Here is a 20,074-nt window from a genome sequence, read left to right as displayed (position 1 = left end):
AAGCCAGGTATACAAGAGAATATAAGAGGCCTATACAGGGTATGCTGAGGAATAAATCATGTTGTCTACTCTCAAGGAAGTGTTAATTTCCCCAAGGAGATGGCTATACTCTGCAAGATATAATGGTGATTAACTAGTAAACGTGTGCTGTTGACTCTAACTGCAATTGGAGAAATCAATAAGCATTCAGCTAACTGGGGGATGATTCCAGGAGAAGGTGGAACTTGGGCTAGTTTCTAAATAATATTAAAATCAGGCAGAAAATAAGAAAAGTCTAGAGATAGAAATTGGAATGGTGAAACTAATATACAATGATGAGAACTGCTGGATAGGACTGAGACAAATAATCACCCAAATAAGAGGAATGGAAAACATTTTGGAGGTCTTAAAGTGCAGACAGAGGGTTTGATGCTATAAAGAGTCAGTCGAATCCTCAAGAATGAAGGAGAGATGCTGACAGTGCTGTCTTAGAAGGGTCTGTGCTGGATGCTGATTTGACTGTAGATTTCTAGGAATAGTCATGTCATGACATTGTCAGCCTCTCTCAATGATTGGAAGTTTTCCCTTTCCACACCTAGTGAACTTTTGAAGTCTTGGAGGAAGGAGGAGAAACATACATACCCCCGTGTCCCAGAAGAAAGCTGTCGTCACTACATCTCTCATCCTCCACCTGTATCTATTTGGGAAGATCCAAATGGTAAAGCAAAACTTTTAACTCAATCTTCTTCTATCAAGCTAAAGAAGACTGCCTTAGTCTTCAGTCATATACTCATTCCATAAGGCATGCCAAATTTGAAAGGTTGGGGAAAATATAATTAATATAGGTTTGAGTCTTTAATATAGTAAGTGCCTGGGAGAAATTATCTTCTCGAGCATCTCAAAGTAATATGCAATCAGTTAGGAAAAGGTTTAACAGAAAATCCAAAGTATCAATGGATTAAGTGAGGTAAAAGTTTATTTCTCTCTTATAAAAAAGAAATCCAGAGTTAGGTAGCCCAGGGTTGATGCAGTGACTCCAGTTGTGAATAGCCCAGACTCTTTCTATCCCTCAACTCCACCACCCAAGCCCTGGCTTTCATCTTTAAGATTCCATTCATGTTCCAGGATGGCTGCCATCACACCCACAAAAGCAGGCAAGAGGAATGGGGAAGAGATTTTAGAAAAGTCTAAATGCACCCTTTCGGGCTGAGTGTGCTCTCTTTGAGCACCCTTCCTGAAGTCTCACGCCACACTGCACTTACAGCTCACGGGCCATATAACTATATAGGACCTTCGGAGGCTAGGAAAGACAGCTTCTCATCAAGATTTATTCCTAGTAAAATTGAGCTCACTAAAGCTATAAAGTAACTGCATTTCAAAGTCTGAAATAAATTATTTACAAATGGGAACAGAACAAAGTGGAAAATAGTGAGAGTGATAGTTGAAGTAAGTAAAGAACAAGATGTCTAAGTATTTTTCCCAGGATTAGACAAGAAGTCAAAGCAAGGACCAGCTGCCAGAACTGGGCTTTTTCTTCTGTCTTATAGATTTCTGAAGTGTGTGTTAATATACACTTCATTCAGATTCTCCAAATATTAATATTCTATGTCATTTGCTTTATATACATCCATTTGAGAATAAATTGCAGAAAATGCTGCTTTATCCTGAAATACTTCAGGATGTGTTTCCTAAATGCAAAGACATTCTCCTATATAACCACAATACAATTTTCAAAATCAAGAACTGAATATTGATAGAACACTATTTATAATCTACAACTTGATATAGATTTTGCAATTATACCAATAACGTCTGTTATAGCAAAAGAAAGTATCAGATCAAGCATTGCATTCCTTCATCTCCTTTAATATAGAACAGTTTTTCAGTCTTTATTTTACGATATTAGCAGTTATTTTGAAGTATATCTCTCAAATTTCCTTTTTACACTGTTTCCTCCTCATAAGGGGAAAAGAGTGACATATAGTGCAGACACCTGGCAGACATCATTTGAGCCAAAAAAGATTTTTAAAGTATTCATTAAAGTGAGTTCTCTCTTTTCCTGGGAATGCCCAAGGTATAATATTACTGTCATTTGCATAAAGAATGAAAGCTATATAGTTCCCATTGTCCAATAGCAAACAATGCCAAAATTCAAATTTTTGGAGCCATATGAAGTCTCATTCCTCATAAAACCCAAGCTGCATGGTAATGAAAAGAAATGTTTTCTTTAACAGCACTTGTTATTTTTCTTCCTTCACCATATTTTATTCATTTTATTTATTTCATTTTGTTTCATAAATTAATCTGGAATGTCTGATTTTAATTACAAATCCTCTTTATACAAAACTTTTAAATATAATTTTAAAATATCATTTATTCCTAACTTTAAATTATGTGGACAGGGAGCATCAACAGCTTCTAATAACTTCCTTTTAAAGATTAAATGAATAATAATCTAGGGAATGGGGCAAATGACAACTACTGGGGGAAAAAATCCAAGATGTAAAAGCCAACATAAATCAATAAGTGAAAACAGCCAGATTTGCTTTCAAAATGGAATAGTCTACTCTCTAATGACACACAAGAGGTGCCTCTCGCTCACTGCATGGATCCAGGTGGTCACTTAACTTTGCCATTCTTCCCAGTTTCCTTACGTAACTAAGATGATAACCAAGCCTCTCCTTATTTGTTCAACTAGAGGTAGCCCTCCCCTCCCTCCAAAAAAATTATTATGGTAAATTAGTAGAACATATTTTACCATATTTTTAATGAAGCACATAATGAAATTTCATACCTTGGCTTTAGTATTTTGTTATAATTTATCTAAAATATTGTTTTAAAGTAATTAAGTCATGTTATTAAAACAAAAGTGGTATTATAACTGCTTTTAAAACAATCTACTCACTCCGTATAATATTTGAGTAAATTACACCTCTGATCAAAAATATTTGACTATACCAGTGAGCTCATTTATCTACCATCCTATGCACATTCCTGGTTACCAGGAAATTCAATAATGTTTTTCTTTTTTATCCCCACTGAATGAGATTTTTGACTGTATGTAGAAACAAACTACTAGATGCACTTGAAGGTGTGGACTGACTTCTTAACACCATCCTGGAAGGAAAATTCTATTCATTTCCATATCCAGAAAGATCTGCCGTCCCTCTGGTAGGGCCCCTTCCTAGCTCTGGCTGGCTCCCTCTGGCTTGTGTACAAAAGCTTCTGGTCTCAAATTCAGGAGCATCAAACTGAATCCGATTTATCTGGATTCCTTTCATTAGCTTTAGAATTGCACTTTCAAATATAACTGTGGAAAAATATCAATCAATCAAATGCACCTTTCTATATCATGAACATAATTTCCATTTGCAGTTGGGAGGTTGTTTCTTTATATTTTCACAATGCCTGGCACTCCTTCCTCTCGTGTATCTCTGTTTTTCCATTTCCTCTACTTCCTTTAAGTTTTAGCTGTATACCCTGCTTCTTCTAGAGATCCACTCTGATTAAAATCATGCTCTGACTAGTACTGGCTTTCCCTCCTATCCATTTCTCTTTTAGACAAGGTCAGGCATTGCTATATATAAGTGGGTTTTAGCTTCGTATGCATTGCTTCCTTAATTAAATACATAGTCCCAAAGGACAAAGGAATCCTGCTTCAATTTCTTCTCATCTCCAGGCCGTACAATAGCTAGGGAGGTACATGAGATAACACATACAACAAATACACTTAAAACTTTGCCTGGCACAGAGAAGCACCTAATACATGTTAACCATCATTATCATTACTTAAGGTGCTGAAGACAAGTAATAGGCATCTAACAAATGTTTGTATATTAATGCATAGTTCATTCATATATTTTATTTTAATTGTTGAGCTGCGGTCTCCCATGGTTAAGTTACACTGATAAGGAAGTTAGACATATTTGAAAACCTCATTAAAGGAAGAGAAACAGCGAATTAGTAGCACTTTCCTCAGTTACTGTGAGTTCTAAAAGTTCACAAACTACCATCATAGCAAAACTATAACCTGGTTCAATCTAATGCAGTACCTCATTATTACTACATTTCTCTTCTCAGAAGAAAGAGCAAATATTTTATCACTGACCACAAAACTTTAAAGAGAGTCTGTAAATGTTAATGTGTGTGTTAGGGTATGTGCTTGTATCCTTGGGTGCTTTTAAACAGTAGACCTGAGGAATTAAAGAGAAAGACGCTTAACTCGTTTCCAAGGTGAGGTTTAGTAGTGACTTGCAGAAGCAAACTTAGTGAAGGGGAAAAACTAAGATTTAGGAAGTAGAAGAACTGGGGTTTTGTCCCAATCCAGCCACATATGACCTTAGGCAAATCGCTTCACCTTTCTGAGCCCCAACTTCTTCCTCTGTAAAATGATGGGCCTGGCATTATCAGTTCCTTATATTCCTCCCAGTTCTGATGCTGGCCTTCTAAAGTCCTCACACAAAATAGAACTGACTGTTCAGCTCAGTTCTGCTTCCTTAGCACTGACTAAATTTAGTTGAACTGAAATTTATATTGAATAATATATTTTTAAATTTATACTTAAAATATAAAATATATCACTCTAAAACTACATTGTAGATTCTTTTTCTCTCAAATCTTGCTTGAAAAAACAAAAAGATTAATAGTACTAAGGCTTCTCTCTTTTGTGTACCCTAGACTTGCGAGAGATTATGATTTAAAATCTCTTAGAAAATTACAAAGTTATTCTAAAATGTCCCATCTTAATGGCAGGACCAGCAAACCCTTGACCAAGGTTTCTCACCCTTAGGATGTTTTGATAATTCTTTGTTGCAGAAGTTGTCCTACGCATCATTTAATGTTCAGCAGCATTCCTGGTCTCTATGCACTAAATGCCAGTGTCACCCTCATACCCCAAATTGTGACAATTAAAAAATGTCTCCAGGCATTTCCAAATGTCTTCGGGGATCAAGATTATCCCCACATTGAGAACCGCTGCCTAGACAAAAATTCAAAAGCCCACCACATGCTGTATCTGTTTTTCTTTTTCCTTTTCTGCCCATTTTCTCACTTTCTCCATTCATCTCTCTTTCCTTTCTTCCATTTGATTTCTCTTTTCTCTCCCTTTTATTCTTCTTCATTCTTTTCTCTGTCTCTACTACATATAATTTAGTCTCACCATTTCCAAACCACTGGCCTGAGCAAGTCAAAGAAAAGCTAACTCTGGGCCTTGATGAATACTGGCTCTAAGACTACAGGGATAGCTCTGAAGTCAAAGTTGAGCTCAAATCCTATTTCTGTCATTTACTGGTCTTATGACAATTTGGGAAAGCTGCTTAATCTCTTTAGGGCTTTGTTTTCTCATCTTAAAAAAAAATGAAGAAATAATGCCTTTTCCATAGACCTTGTGAAGATTAAATTAAGTGAGCTGAAATATTTAATGTGCTTAGCTTAGGGTACCAGACATGGTAAGGTCTCAGTAGGTGAGAGCTACTATTTAATAATACTAGGTTATTAGAAAGAAGGAAGCTAGACTTTAATCACAGTGAAATATTTTGAGAGTAGAAGAGCTCATAATAGAAATTAAAGCGTTATTGTTAGTTGTCAAAATAGGTGGAATCTAATCAGTCTGAAGAAAGTAAATGTAGAATCAATGGCAAAGTTAATAATGGTTATCCTTTGAGTCTTTCTGCCCAATTAAATCCAAATATTGCCAAATTAATCAGTGTCTGTAACATGACCTTTCACATAGGAACAATTGAATTTATTATGAAATGTAAGTCAGTGATACTAGAATATGTTAATATAATAATCATTCCAAAAATAATGGCTCCTTTCTTCTACTGGAGGAAAAAATAGTTAGCTGGAAACAATAGTTTAACTCACCAAATGTTTGGAGAAAATTTGAAACACCCTGATTTCACAAGGTTATTGCTGATATGCTACTTCCCTTCAAATCTAATATGAATTAGAAGGCTTTAGATCTCTGGTCCTCTTTGTAGCCAACGTCGTTTTGCTTCTCTGGAGTCACTTGGGCAAAAGGTCACTTTGCAGCCAACATCATCACATGGTCTAAAATGATGTTCTTCATTTTTTAGTACTGTCCCCATGACTAGAACTGAAATAAAAATATTTACAAAAATAACATCAAGGTCACTTATTTAAAGAAAGAAAGGAAAAAAAAAAAAGAGCCATTCCCCCAAGATACAAAGTTACGAATAAACCATGGTCAGGTTAGCATCGCAGTTTTGTAAAACTCAGAGAAGTTTCTGCCAGGTAAAGCTGTAAGCCCCAGAACAGATCCTTTTTAGCATCTCTAAGTAACTGACTACTTGCTGCCTGACCCAGCTCTCTCCATGAGCTGTCATTCAACACTCGAGCATATCCAGTCACAGAATCCCCAATCCTGGATTCTGAGACCCAAGAAGATAAAAAAAGACCAGCCAAGTCCAAATAGCACATTGATATCCAGGCCAAGACTAGCCTCCTCGTCGGTTCACAATTGAATGCTCTTTATTTTTCTTGGGCCAAGGGCCAAAAGATACAAAGGTGATACAAGATGTGGCCCTGAAGGTAGGCTTTCACTGCTAACTGTGAACTTCGAGACCTGGGAACACAGAGAGTGAGACTTCATGGGACGAAGTCACCACTGGCAGAATACGAAGTCACCTACTAAAAAATGAAAAGTCTGGGGATTTGGAGCCTGACAGGGAACAAATAGACCCTCTTCCTCACATATATACATACACGTATACCTTCTATTTATAATTACTAATTATGATTTTTACTTAAAACAAAACCCCTAAGCAAAAAGGTAAAATTTGTCAGAACTGGAGTATCTAAACACTTGATGGAATATAGTAAGTTACTTAAGGCTTTAACTTAGAAACTAAAATACCACTTAATGTAGTTTCCTTGTCAAGATCACAAACTCTTCTCATTCTATATTTCATTTCCTTTACTAAGACAGTAAAATCTTTCCAAGTAATTTCCTTCTCTGATTTTTCTTTATATCTGCATAATGCATTGCAAAAAAAAAAAAAAGAATAGGCCAATAAATATGTATTGGAAGAATGAGCCCCACAAAAGCATCAGATGACTTCAGAAGCTGCAAATATGATCCAATTCAAGTTCCCATTTCAATTCCCTGGAAGCTTTCACATAGTTTTTATGCTGAAAACTCCACATTTCATGTATTCACCAAAATTCTGAAGGGAACTGGTAAGAGAAAGAGAATTAAAAACTGACTGCCCATGTTTAATTGGGTCTTCAAATATTTTTTCACTCTTTGTTTAGGTTGCAATGGTGGAGTTAATAAAAATATTTTACGCTACAGTAGGACAAAACATACTTAATAATTTGTCTATAAATAATAGTGAAAATTGTATAAAGAATCAACATTCCTCTGCAATTAAGGAAAGATATAAAAAGAATTGCTTTTCTGTTAGTTGTGTGTTTATTAAATTGCCTAAAGATTTTTTGTTGTTCTTCTAGTTGTTTTAAAATTATTTATTTATTTAATATACATTTCTGTGAGTTAAATTGACACATGTAGTATAAAGAGCAAAAAGATTGTTTATGCAAAATAACCCACGAATTAAAGTAACTATTCATTGTTTAAAGAAAAAACACTCTAATAACTTAACAATTTTTGAAACTTGCTCAAAGGGAGTCAGACTTGGTTTGCGATCATTGGATACATCTTTCGCAAAGAATTTATATCTTTTAGGGATCAAACGAATGTCCCTCAAAAATAATTGCAAATGATAGCCTAAAAGGCCCTTCATCCATACTTTAAATAAGTAAATAAAAAAATATCCTCTTTTTAGAATTCTGTAAAGCCACCCGCAGAAATCCTACTAGGTATTGGGTCGGGGGAGGAGTGATAATGACAGAAGCAAAACAGAGACTGAAAGACCAATACAGCTATTGAGTATAATTACTGTGTGTTGTTATTTCTACTAATAGAAATCAGATAACATATGCAGTACATAGACACATGGGCTCAGTAAATGTACAATTCCCCAATTAGATAATACTTATACAGATGCAGAAATAATGGAATCTTCCATGTACATTTCTCAATGCCAGTCATTTACAGTTAGTAATCTGCTAAACTTGCGATGCAATATCAAGCTGAGCCCATGAAGTATAATCACAATATCTTGGCATTGTAAAGGCCCTCCTGCGCAGTGTTACTCCACCCCTGACAGAGGTCGTTCAGGCTGTACTTGTATCCTGCAGGGACTGGCAGCTCACAATCAAAGCCGCCTTGTCCAATACTTCAAATTTTTAGAAAAATTTTTTCTCACGCTGAGTTAAATCGGCCTCCTAGTAACACCTCTCCATTGATCTTTATCCTGTATCTTTAGAGGGAAGGAGAGTTATTTCACTTAAAATGATTTGAGCCCATTTGGGCCAGCCACTTTGCTCTATGTTGGCACTATAGCAGTGAACAAGACAAATGCCAGTATTTTTTTTCTAGTCCTTCTTCCCCCAAGACCAACCCCAAGTATTAGAAGACAATTCATATCCTCAAATTCTCTCTGATCTAAAATGACTATCCCAGATTTCTTAACTCTTTCTCCCTTGACATGACTTCCAGGACATTCTTTATTCTGATTGCTTTCTTTTAGAGAACTTTGGCTTATCAGGAACAGTCTTAAAGCAGGCCAGACAATTGAATACAACACCTGAAATCCAGTTTGGCCAGCATAGAGCCCTGTGGGACTGCAATTTCTCTAGACCTGAACACAAGACCTTTACTAACGCAACCGGGGGTTTCACTTACTATCTGTGTTTATCAGTATCAATAAGCTATTGTGCACGATGCTGATGCAACTACTGTGTTTCAGAAACAATAAAGACCTTGAGCAGCAGGAAAACTGTAGATATCTTCATGTCTTCCTCTGTCAGTTTCTGATCCTCCCCTTCACACTATGTTTTTGTTGCTTCTATCTTTGTTAAATTATAGCTTTGGGGATTTGTTCCAGGCTATTATCCTGTCAAAATATTTTTGAATCCTCATCCTGTAATCCGATGTACTATTCTTCCCAACATTAAGCACCTGAAAAATAATGAATATGTTCTCTACTTTTTTTTCCCGAGTCACCCTTTTTGTAAATATTAGAAACAATAAGACTAAGTACAAAGTCCCATGGCAAACTTTTGAAGCAATTACCTCAAATTTGTTCTTATTAATCAACCAATTTCTTTGGTAGAGAATTATTCAGATAGCTGCAGATTTGTGACGGTAAAACAGTAGATTCAACATACTGAGTGGTTTCCTTATGCTGGAGGCAATAATGAGCATTTTGTGTGTGTTAGCTCATCATCATGATCACCTCATGCAATAGTTATTGCTGTGTACATGTATCATATAATGAATATGTCTCATCTATGGAAGCACATTTCAAATGTTTCATATAAGTAAATTGAGGATTGGGGGGTTAAGTAATTTTCCTAATATCCAAGAGAGTAAGTGGCAGATCTGGAATTTACACATATCAATCCCACTTCAAAGCTCATGTCTTTAGTCAAAAGGCAGACTACCTCCCAATACCAGGGCATCACTCAACTTAGACTGGGGAGCCAATGAGAAATTTTTGCGATGTCTCCATGAGCTGCAGATACATTATATCCCCAGTCTAGTAAATCTATCACAAAAGGAAATAAAAGCATGGAAGGAATCCATGCTGGTTTCTAGGGATTTCCTCTTTCCCTTTCAGAGTAAATGACCAACCACTCTGACAACCTGAACTATCATTTTTTGGAGGAAATAATAGCATGATTCCTCATCCGTTGTTTCTAGGACCCATCTTTTCCCCTCTCTCTGAAAATGAAGTGCTTTTCAGCCTTTGCTATTGGACATTGCTTCCCTTTCGTTTACTTTATCAAAGGTTACTGACTATAATTTCAAGATCAAAACTGCCAACTCTTTTACTACATTAGGATGTCATTCTTCTAGACTTAGATGCTTGGCCTTTTTCAAAGTGCTTATTAGGTGCTATTAAAATGATATCCTCTACCCTCAAGATATATTCTTATCCTTTTTTTTTTGTTTACTTTCTTCTAAGACGATATTCGTAAAAAGTTTCTCTGTGCGTGTGTGATTAGCATTTATCAAAAGATTGGGGTCAATTCTCATAAACTGTCCCCCAGAAGATCCCAGGGAGCTGAAATTTTGCAGCAACATGTTCAGAAAGGAACGCTTTCATTTTAAACTTTTAAATTACTATTTGATGCTTTCATAAATCTAATCAAGTCCATTTCTAAGGAAAAAACTTGGCTATCACACAGTAAATTTGCCTCATTTTATAGATGAAAAAAAAACAGGCTTAAAAATGTCAAAGGACTTGTCCAAGATAACATAGCTGGTAAGTGAAAGAATCGTCTTATGTTAAAGAAATAAAAAGGGTCATAAAATGAATATCATTCTCTATGTTGATCGAAATGCATAAACGTGAGTTTTAGGAAGTAGTTCCAATGTAATGCTAATTTCTACTAAATGTCCTTCATACTTAAGAGACACTTCAGCTCTGATGTACATTGTATGTGTGTATTCATGCTTTAAAGGTTATATTTCTGCTCTACATCTTTCCACATCTTTATTTGCAAAATTTTCCTCACAGATAGGTATTGGTCTATTGGTTGCATTTTGAAACCAGATTGTTTAGTGTCTCACCCTTTGAGATTGCTCCTTCTTAAAGCAATAACATAGAAAATGTCCACAGTGATGGAAATACCTGTCCTCCCGCATTAGTCACGCTGGGGAAGAGGTGCACCTCTCCATTTCGTATACGAAATATCCACTGATATGGGAAACAATTGTTCTATGGCTGTTTGCATCATTTACTCCAAATCCCCCATCTGCCTTTCCCTAACCTCTCTATTTCCAGAAGATGGAAATTTGAAAACTGTCCTCTTTGCAACTTCATATCCCCACAATTAAACAGAAAAGCCTAAGGACTTCAGAATATCTAAAATATGTAATAAAATCACCGCTGCTCCTCACAAGTCCGAGAGACAGTAGAAGTTTCCACAATCACAATGATTTTCATTCTGACAAGTGATTCCAACTAAATATCACCTCTTCACAAATGTATAATTGACTGAATGCTGTGGTTAAAGTAAGAAATGCTATCTCCTTTGCAATGTTTGACTCAATCTGTATAATCATGAAGAGTCAATCAAGAGATAATTCCCCTTTCATTTAATTTTTTAAACACTCATTTAAACATTGGTCCTTCCTATTTTGTTTTCTCATACCTAGATCACTGAAACCTAGGTTGTAGCAAAGTCCTATAAATCCAAGAGCAGGTCTTTGAATTCTAATTTCACACACTCAACAGTAAGTTTTCCAAAAAGAGGTTAAAAATACATAATCAAAATTCTTAAAAATATGATCGTGAGAAATCTTGAAGATAGAATCATGGTAGAAAAATAGAGTCAGACTGTCACCATAAAAAGTACAGCTGTCATGACATATTAATCAATTCAGTGAACAATAATGCTTCTGATGGGTAAAAGGTGGGGGTAGTATCTGAGTATGTCAAAGTAAGTCAATGCTCTCTTTTCTCTTTTCTTTTTGCTTATTTATAAATCCAGGACAAAAATAACTCTGGAAAAACTTAATCGTCCCCAAATACTTTCTTCTTAATGTCAAAAGAAGATGGCATCATGATGCTATGGAGTAAATGCTGAGTACATAGTGGATAGACCTAAATTGGGATTCTTACCTCCACTTTCTAACTAGGAGCTCAGCAAGTCTCTGGATGATGGAAGTCTTCACTTTCCTGACACGCGGCTCCGTGTCTTGAGTCAATGTTGAGAAATTAAGTTGATTTACAAAGCTACCGTATGAAATATAGTCCTTCCCAAATGTTATGTTAATGAACTGTCACAATCATTCCCATTTCATAGCTCAGTACACTGTGGTTCAGGCTTTTAAAGAGCTTGCGCCATCCCTCAGAATAAGAAGACACAATAATCCTAATTCTAAGTCTTTTCTTTTCTCATTTTATTATTTTTGTATTTGAGGAAGATGAAAAAGAGAAACTCAGGTGAACCGTGTAACGTGTAAAAGAAAAGGTCGTCCATCAGGCAGTCCCTAGGAGAGATAGCTTATGAAACTTTAAATCATAGGTGCCAAGGTAAAGAATAGAGGAAGAAAGTCTGAAAATTTGGATAATTCGTAATTAGATTTTTAGAACAAAGAAGAAATGAGACATGACAGTGCTAATAGTTGACCTTGATTGAATGTAATTATATTTTCGGTAAGAAAAAAAAAAAAATTTTTTTTAAAGACGTTATAAACCTACTCCTAAAATCGCCAGCAGAGGGCTCCATACTAAGAGCTTTCGCTTCTTTTTAGTGGCTTCTAAGTTTATCAAAAAATATTCCTTCTATCTGAGTCTGAGAAAAGGAAGGTATTATTAACTCTCCTGCTGTTATAAACGGAAATAAATATAAGTGAAAAGGGAAAGCACAAATAAAAGTATCTGGGAGGTCTCCAGCGCGCTTCTACCTAAGCGAGTGTATGCGTGCCCTAAAAAAGAAATACGGGCACAAAGCAAGACAAAATGAAAAACGAAATGAGGATGAAAATGCATATTTTACTCTCTTAACTTCCCTTCGAAACCAGAGTTTGTTTCTCCTATGAGTTTGCATTTACTGAGTCCTTGCAGGAATCTTTTCTTACATTGCGTAATTGTGGAATAACTCACAATGCAACAGAAAATTAAGGGCGAGAAAAACCGGCTCAAGTTAGGAAAATACTCTCAGTAAAGATTGAGTTTCTATTTGTACCCTTTTGAGGCCCTCAAACTTTTTAGATGCTGAAACAATCGTTTCTAAAATTAGTGGATCTAACAGAAACTGAACTTTTAAAATGCTCTGAGTGATAACAGGTTTTCAAGAACCGAAAGAAATAGCTGGAAAATAATCGAGCGGCCGTGCAGGATTTGTTTATTTAAAAAATCCCGACAGAGGGCGCTGTTGCCCGTTCAATGACAGAGACGGCGCCCTAGGAAAGATTTCCCTTGCAATTTCTAGGATTTTTTTAATAAAGCCCACGTTGAAATATTGACTCGGGTTTTAATTATTGTTATGTATTTCTTTGGGTATCTCTCTATATGTATATATTTTTAAATTTATGTTTCATTCTTATAAAGCCAGATTGGTTATTTTTCAGTTTTCCTAAAGAATTTATATAATTTTAACCAAATATTTCAAGACGTTTCTAATTTTAAAAATACTTAACATTAGCATAAAATAAAGCTACATATGCAAAATTTGAAATGATACACATATAAGGATACAAAGTAGCTATACTTATAATTTATTTTTAAATTGTTTTTATACAAAAGTATCTTTTATGAGGTTTTTTATATTTGGTTTAAGCTTCACAATTTGTTTTAGACTAATCGATGATATACGAAAAAGATGAAAAATCTGTTAAAGCATTCAGAAAAAAAAATTAAGATTATTTTTCCAAATGGGTTGAAATGATCTTTAGGTAAAAAAGATAATAGAGTTATTGATTTGAAAGGGAGAAGACAACTATTCTCAATAATACATTTGTGTCTAGAGAATCTGAATTTCCAAGTCTGTAACATTTATCTTGCAAAATATTGATCTGGGACTGATTTCACTTATGGAAAGGGCGGAAAGGTAGGGTAAAACCCGTTTGAAATCCCATCACACAATAAAATTAGGAAGAACGTCTTCCCATGTTCAAATCAGCTGTAAGGGCAAAGGAGAAAATCTTTGCTCATGCTCCCAGTGGAAAATCTGTATAGATTTTGTATAATTTAAGGTGCCAATATTTAAAGTAGAGGAAAGGGAAAAGGGAGGGAGAGAAGGAGGGAGAAAAGAAAGAAGGGAGGAAGAGGGAAGAAATAAAAGGTAGGGAAGGATGAAAGGAAAGGCAAAACAGAAAAATTAGAAGTGGAAATAAGTATGAGGTTTATTTCTGAAGTTCCTTCTGAAGCACCTTCTTTGTGTTCCTTTCATTTCATCTACTGTTTAAAAACTTAAATGATAAATCTGCTGAAGTGTTCGTTGTTCACTATATGAAGCATCTTTTTGGTTTTTATCGAGTCGATATCCACCGCCGTTGTCCGGGGCCCTCTCTTCGAAGGGTGTCCGTCTCTGCTCGCGCCCGGCAGCACTCAGCAATCCTGAGATTTACAGACAATCGCCCTTTGCAGATTCACTCTTATCAGGTTTAATAACTTCCACCCAAAATTGCCCTGGTCCTTCCTCATTCCCTCCTGTCATTTATTTTCTGCCCCAGGGGCAGAGATCTTCTGTCGGACTTCCCTTCTGGCCGTGGGGATCCTTCCGCGCACCCTGAAAGGGTGTAGGAAAATAGAAGGGGTGAGAAAAAGGGGAATGATGAGGTGAATAGTCACTTCGTGATGCAATTCTGAATCCCTGTGTCTTAAAGGGCGCTCATTTTTTGAGGTTTGGTTAACTTCGTTCTTCTTGTTGTTTATGTTGTCCTTTTATAAAAAACTGTACCTTACTATGAAAAAATACACTCAAAACAGACAAACAAAATCCTGCAAATTCCAAAATATTTTTTCACTGTGTCTTTGAAGAACATTCTGCTAAGCCTTCCAAAGGTTTGAGTGACCATTTCTTGACTCTCCATGATTAAAACCACTTAAAAGTTATAGACAACAGATGCAAATATAAAATGTCCTGAGTCTCTGCAAAGAAGGCTACAAATTCATTCATCGTGTAAATGTGTGCATGTGAATATGTTACTCCCAACATCTGAAAAAAGAAAAACTTCATAAAATGGAGATTCCAGCCAAGAAAAGGATGGCACATGGAATCTGTTGAAAATACATTCAAACGACCCCTAAAACAAATGGTACAGAATGAGGTGTTCATACAGTATTTGTTACCAAATGTGTTAGGCAAAATGACCAGAAAATATTAGACGTGGTGACTGTGGCGAGCTGGCTTTTTTGTTCTACAGTGATAGAGGTACAGTTTTTTAAAAAAGTTGCGCAGCCATCAACACAGAGAGATCACCCTTAAAATATCAAAATCCAGATTTCAAACTACCCTCCTGCTGAACAAACATGAATAGGAGCTTTCGTGTATAAAAATCTCTGTAATGATCCCCTTTTTAAAATCTAGATGGAAATGGGGGGCTGTTGGCTCCCTGATTTCTCATTATGAATTTTAAAGACTTTAGTTAGTGCCTACAATGATTCATCATTTTCAATATAGAGGTTTTTAAATGTGTATATTTATATTAATCACACTGAAGAACCATCTATCCTTTAAATGCATGTTTAGAGTCTGTAGACTCTGTGTGACCCAGGGGTGCTTATATAACTAAATGTGGATGTTTGGGTGAAAATTCGTGTTTATGATTTTTATAATATATATGTCCATGGGTTGCATCTAACTCCTGTGTGTGTAATAATGTTTTTCTCTCTGCTGAGGCTTACTTCTCCAGCCTATTGTTTGAGACAACAGATATAAGTTGCGATGGGAGAGGAGCGTCGGATTTGGTGTGTATCCCCCATTTCCAATTATAGATGGATCATTACAGACAGCGGAGTCCTGAGAAGCCAGACATCTGCTCCTCACATGAATGCACTCACCTCCTAGAGACCAGGCTGCCATCATGCTCTGGAAGCTCGTGGAGAATGTCAAGTACGAAGATATCTATGAGGTGAGCCGACACCCCCAGATGCATCTTAGAGCTTTGCAGATAGAGAATTTGAGCTTCTTGACAACCCAACTGATATATATTTTTAAGCTATTTACTCGTAGATTTCCGGTCGGTTTTCTCAGCTTCCTCTAACTTTTAGAAAAGCTGGCTTGGGGAGACTTCGCTATTCTGAAAAAGGACTTTAAGGTTGAAATCTGACTACTTTAACTTAGAAGATTTCTCTTCCTTTCTTTTATTTTTCTTTCTCTCTTCCTCGCCCCCCCCCACACCCCCCTTAGATTTTGATGGGGAATGTGGTGCTACTGAATATGGGCAGAGAAAATAGAGACTGTATAAAGGCAGAGGTTCCACGTTTTGAGCGTGGAAGAGAATTAGGTTTTCAGCCCTCATTCATAACAAACTCGGGCTTTAAATTTTTATTTTCAATTAAATTTCTGAAATCGATAGCAAACAGATCCAAGCAGAGGACGGAAAAGCAGAAAGAGCGAGATAGATGGATAGAGGGATGTCGATAGAGCACAAGCCAAGGAGCCGTATTTTTTAAAAAAAATTATTCTCTTTTCTTGTGTTTTGCTTCTTTGAGGGTCAGTGCGTCCAAACCACTCTATGTTTGGACATTTTTAGCGAAATGTTCTGAGGGTATTCAGTGCGTACGGTTCTCTAGCGCCGAGGCTAGCGCAACTCTCCCTCTGGCTGGAGAAGTTGCTCGCAGCCCGGGGAGCCTGCAGCTGGTGGGGCCGGGCCGTGCCCGCGATGCCCTCTCGGTCTCGGGCGCCGAGCGACGCGGCAGCGGGGTGGCCCGCGGGCCAGCCGGGCGGCCGGGAGGGGCGCGGGGTACGCGGCAGCGGGACGGGGAGGGACGGCCGGCGGCGGCCCGTGGAGCCTCGCTCTGGAGCGGGCTGGCCTCGGAGACCCGAATTAGGTGCAAGAGGACGGAAAAAAAAGAGAAGACTCCGAGGGGACGTCGAGGGAGGGGAAAGAAAGGAAAGCTTGGAGAAAGTCTAAAGGAAAGGCGAGGAGGAGTTAGGGAAGAAGGTCGAAGCTGGAGACCAGGCAGTGGGGATTGCAAAGGGGAAAAGTCGGAGAGAGGAAAGAGGAAGGGAAACAAAGTCCAGGGCGGCGAGCGCGGGCAGTGGTCGGTCACATGAAGCGGTCGCGGCGGGACGCACAGTGGCTCCCGCAGCCAGTGGGGGCAACACGACCCCGCCGCTCCGGGACGACTCCGGAAAGCCGGGTCCCCGAGCCGCCCTGCGGATTCCAGGAACCAGCCGCGCACAGAACACAAGTGGCGGCGACCGACACCGCTGGCCCAGTCCTACCGGACAGATGGGCTCTCTCGCCGCGTCCCGCAGACAGCGCCGCCGCCCAGGGACCCCCAGCCCTGTCTAGCCCTGAATCCTTTTTTCTTTTTTCCTTTTTCTCTTTTTTCTTTGAGGGGGGGGCACTCTTCTTTTTTGCAAATGATTGGGGTTTTCCTTTCCTCTTTGTGGTTGTGTATTGATTGTAACGAAGAGCCGCGCCTCCGCCTTGTGGGGTTTGTTTCGGTTCGGCCTCCTCTTCTTTCCTGGCCAGGAGGGATGACAGTAAAGTAGAAGGCGATAGAAGTACTCTAAAGAATGTGAGCGGCTTTTGTGTGCATGACAGTGGCGGGGATGGGGCCGCGGTGTAAATCGCTAGGGGTATACGTGGAGGGATTTCACTGGGTTCTAAAAAGTAAGCAAGATATAACTCGTTCTTTGATTATGAAAACTAAACTAGGTAAATGAGAAAGTCAGGGAGAAAGAAGGGAGGGAGAGAGGAAGAGGAAGGGGTGGAGTGGAAGAGGGGAAGAGAATAAAGTGGGAGGGAGAGAGGAGCGAGGAAGACGGAGAAAACGACAGAATATTGCAGGTATTCCTAGCTGCCTCGATTTTCTGCTCAAAAATATAGGAGACCCCGCAGCCTGGTGGAAGAAGCTTATTTAAGTCCGGAGGAAGGTTGAACTTTAACAGAAATGGCAGTCAAGCCAGTTGAACGGGTTCCTGAAACATCCGAAAAGGTTTTCTGTTGCCCCTGGCTTTGCCTGGAAACGATAAGTTTACTGTACTTGAAGATTGATTGCATATACTTTAAATTGAGGTAAAAAGCACAGGCTGTATGAGCATTAAAGAGGGGGGAGACTGCATAAGGTATGAAAAGCCCCCATTTGCCTCTGTCCTTTAATAAATAAGCATAATCTCCAATATTCAGTGAAGGTCTGTGAACGTCATGCAAACAACCTGGCCCACCGGTGTACTTTTCTCTCACCTCCAAATGACGAGGCAACGCCTTTTTGTTTTGTTTTTTAATCTGCACACAAAGCACCTAGGGCGATCAGTTCTTCCCATCGGGAAAGTCCCTCTCCAGGAACAAGGACACCTACGTTCCATACAAGCCCCCAGCGACGTTCTCCCTTGGACATTGCCTTGTCCAAGGAAGCAGAGACTGCTCTATGCGTGTCCCCAGCTCAGTTAATTGAAGTTCTGCCTCTTTCCTGCTAAACTTTTTCCCCAGTCCGCCTTTGCCAGCCCCCTCGTCTGATTACATCTAGTAATTCTCCACTGAATGAACGTCATTTACAATAGTAGGGGAGCTCTGCGCTCACTGCTGCTTCACGCTCCATTTGTCCTCCATTCTCCCTTTAAAGTACTCGTGTAATATTAATAGTCATGAATATCAATTATTATGAGGCGGTGTAGGCAAGCGGAGGGAGGAAGGGGCGCCGGAGCAGTCTGAGCCCAGCTTCGGGTGGAAGAGGACTGCATCTGGAGCCCCTAGGAACGGCAGAAGAAAAAAGGCCAAAAAGACAGCAAGAGACTGATGAGCAGCTCTGTCTGTGTGTGACAGGCAGCGCCTATCTTGTTTGAGGGTGGGCAGAGGGGACCATTTTTTTTTTTTTTTTGATGGCTTGTCCTGGAAACACCTCAAGCTCGGTTCCTGTGTCCAGCTCGTTTCTCTGCTGGACTCCTTAAATTTTTTTTTTTTTAAATCATTGTTTGATTTTGAGCAGTAACCAGGCTTTTTTTTCCAGATGTTAGTCCACACCTATTCATCCATGGTGAGTTTGGATTCACGTTGTACCAGAATTGCATGCTCCCTCCTCTCAATGTCTCTTTCTGTCTCTCCGTCTCTGTGTGCGTGTCTCACTCTCTCTGTCTCTGTCTTCCTTTGAGCGCCTTTGGCTTGGTAATTTAGCACCATAATTGGACGAGGCTGCAGCTGCTTCTCTCTGCATTGTGTGTTCTCCGTCTGAGCTCCATGAGTCAGCTGGGGAGGGGGAAGGCCGTACAGAAAAACTTTTTATTTGCCATCACAGTTTGGAAATTTAGGTGACTATTTCTCCAAAAAGAACCGTGGGGACTTTACCGTGGCACTTCCACAGAGGAGAGGGAGAAACTTAAACTCCCTTATCACACACACCTCCTTCTTTCACTTAGTTTACCACTCCAGATAGGACCAACAATAAGTTGTCTGGGCTTTCCCCGCCCCCCCACTCTTCTAACCTCAGGTCCTTCGTTTTCACACCTTGAGGTATAATAGCATTAGATATAGAAAAGCAACATTAGAAATAACTCCTGTGAACCACAACTCAACTTAACATGTGCTCAGGATATGACTTCCAGTGAGATCCATTTCAATCAAACACTATTTAAATTAATTCTTCTTGAGGACGGAGTGGTAGCAGGAAACTCAAATCGAGCAGATTCCTTGGAGCTCCTGGAATTATCAGGTTGTGTGGGGAGCTCCTGGATAGCCGGCTAGGTTGCCAGGGAAGACAGAGGTTGGTTTTGAATTGGAGGAACAGCACAGCAAACAGTATGAAGTTTTATTTGTTATGCTTTAGACCTCTGGAAGAGTTAGGAAAAGGTAGTTAAAACATCCAGAAGAGCAAATTCTCTATGTAAGATTTCTATATTTTTAATTAAGAAGTTTAGACTCTCTCACTCCTTTTGCCGGCTTTGCACCCCCACATGAAGGCTCAGATGTTGGCTAAGTGGATGATTCTCCCCATTTCCCCCCCACCAAAGCCTTGCGTGTGGAATTGCTGAAATCCTGTGCCCTCTGAGTCAACTTGGCAGTATTAGTTTCAGACTCTTACTTCCCCTGTCCCGAGAAAAACATAGGGAAGCTGGGCTTCTCCATTTGTCGCTTGTATTTTTTTTTCCTTCTCTCTCTCTCTCCTCTCTCTCTCTCTCTCTCTCTCTCTCTCTCTGTCTCTCTCTGTCTCTCTCTCTTCTCTGCTCCCAGGACCGGCACGATGGCGTCCCGAGCCACAGCTCGCGGCTCTCCCAGCTGGGCTCGGTGTCCCAAGGACCTTACTCGAGCGCCCCACCGCTGTCCCACACTCCGTCATCAGACTTTCAGCCGCCCTACTTCCCGCCCCCCGACCAACCGCTCCCC

The 20,074-nt window shown here is 39.0% G+C and overlaps 1 protein-coding gene across 1 annotated transcript in view; it reads left to right on the top strand.

Annotated features, from left to right (window-relative positions):
- The first annotated feature begins 15,496 nt into the window (after positions 1–15,496).
- Positions 15,497–20,074, top strand: part of TFAP2B (transcription factor AP-2 beta) — a 27,022-nt gene continuing 22,444 nt past the window's right edge. Inside the window, exons 1-2 of the mRNA XM_039853129.1 lie at positions 15,497–15,655; positions 19,922–20,024. Of these exons, the coding sequence (XP_039709063.1) occupies positions 15,575–15,655; positions 19,922–20,024 (184 nt within the window). The 5' untranslated portion in view covers positions 15,497–15,574. The remainder of the gene's footprint in view (positions 15,656–19,921; positions 20,025–20,074) is intronic.

The sequence above is a fragment of the Pteropus medius genome, unplaced genomic scaffold (assembly GCF_902729225.1).
Source record: "Pteropus medius unplaced genomic scaffold, Ma_sr-lr_union100, whole genome shotgun sequence".
NCBI classification, from domain to species: Eukaryota; Metazoa; Chordata; class Mammalia; order Chiroptera; family Pteropodidae; genus Pteropus; species Pteropus medius.
The sequence above is the reverse complement of the archived record's forward strand: the minus strand, read 5'-3'. Positions and strand labels throughout refer to the sequence as shown.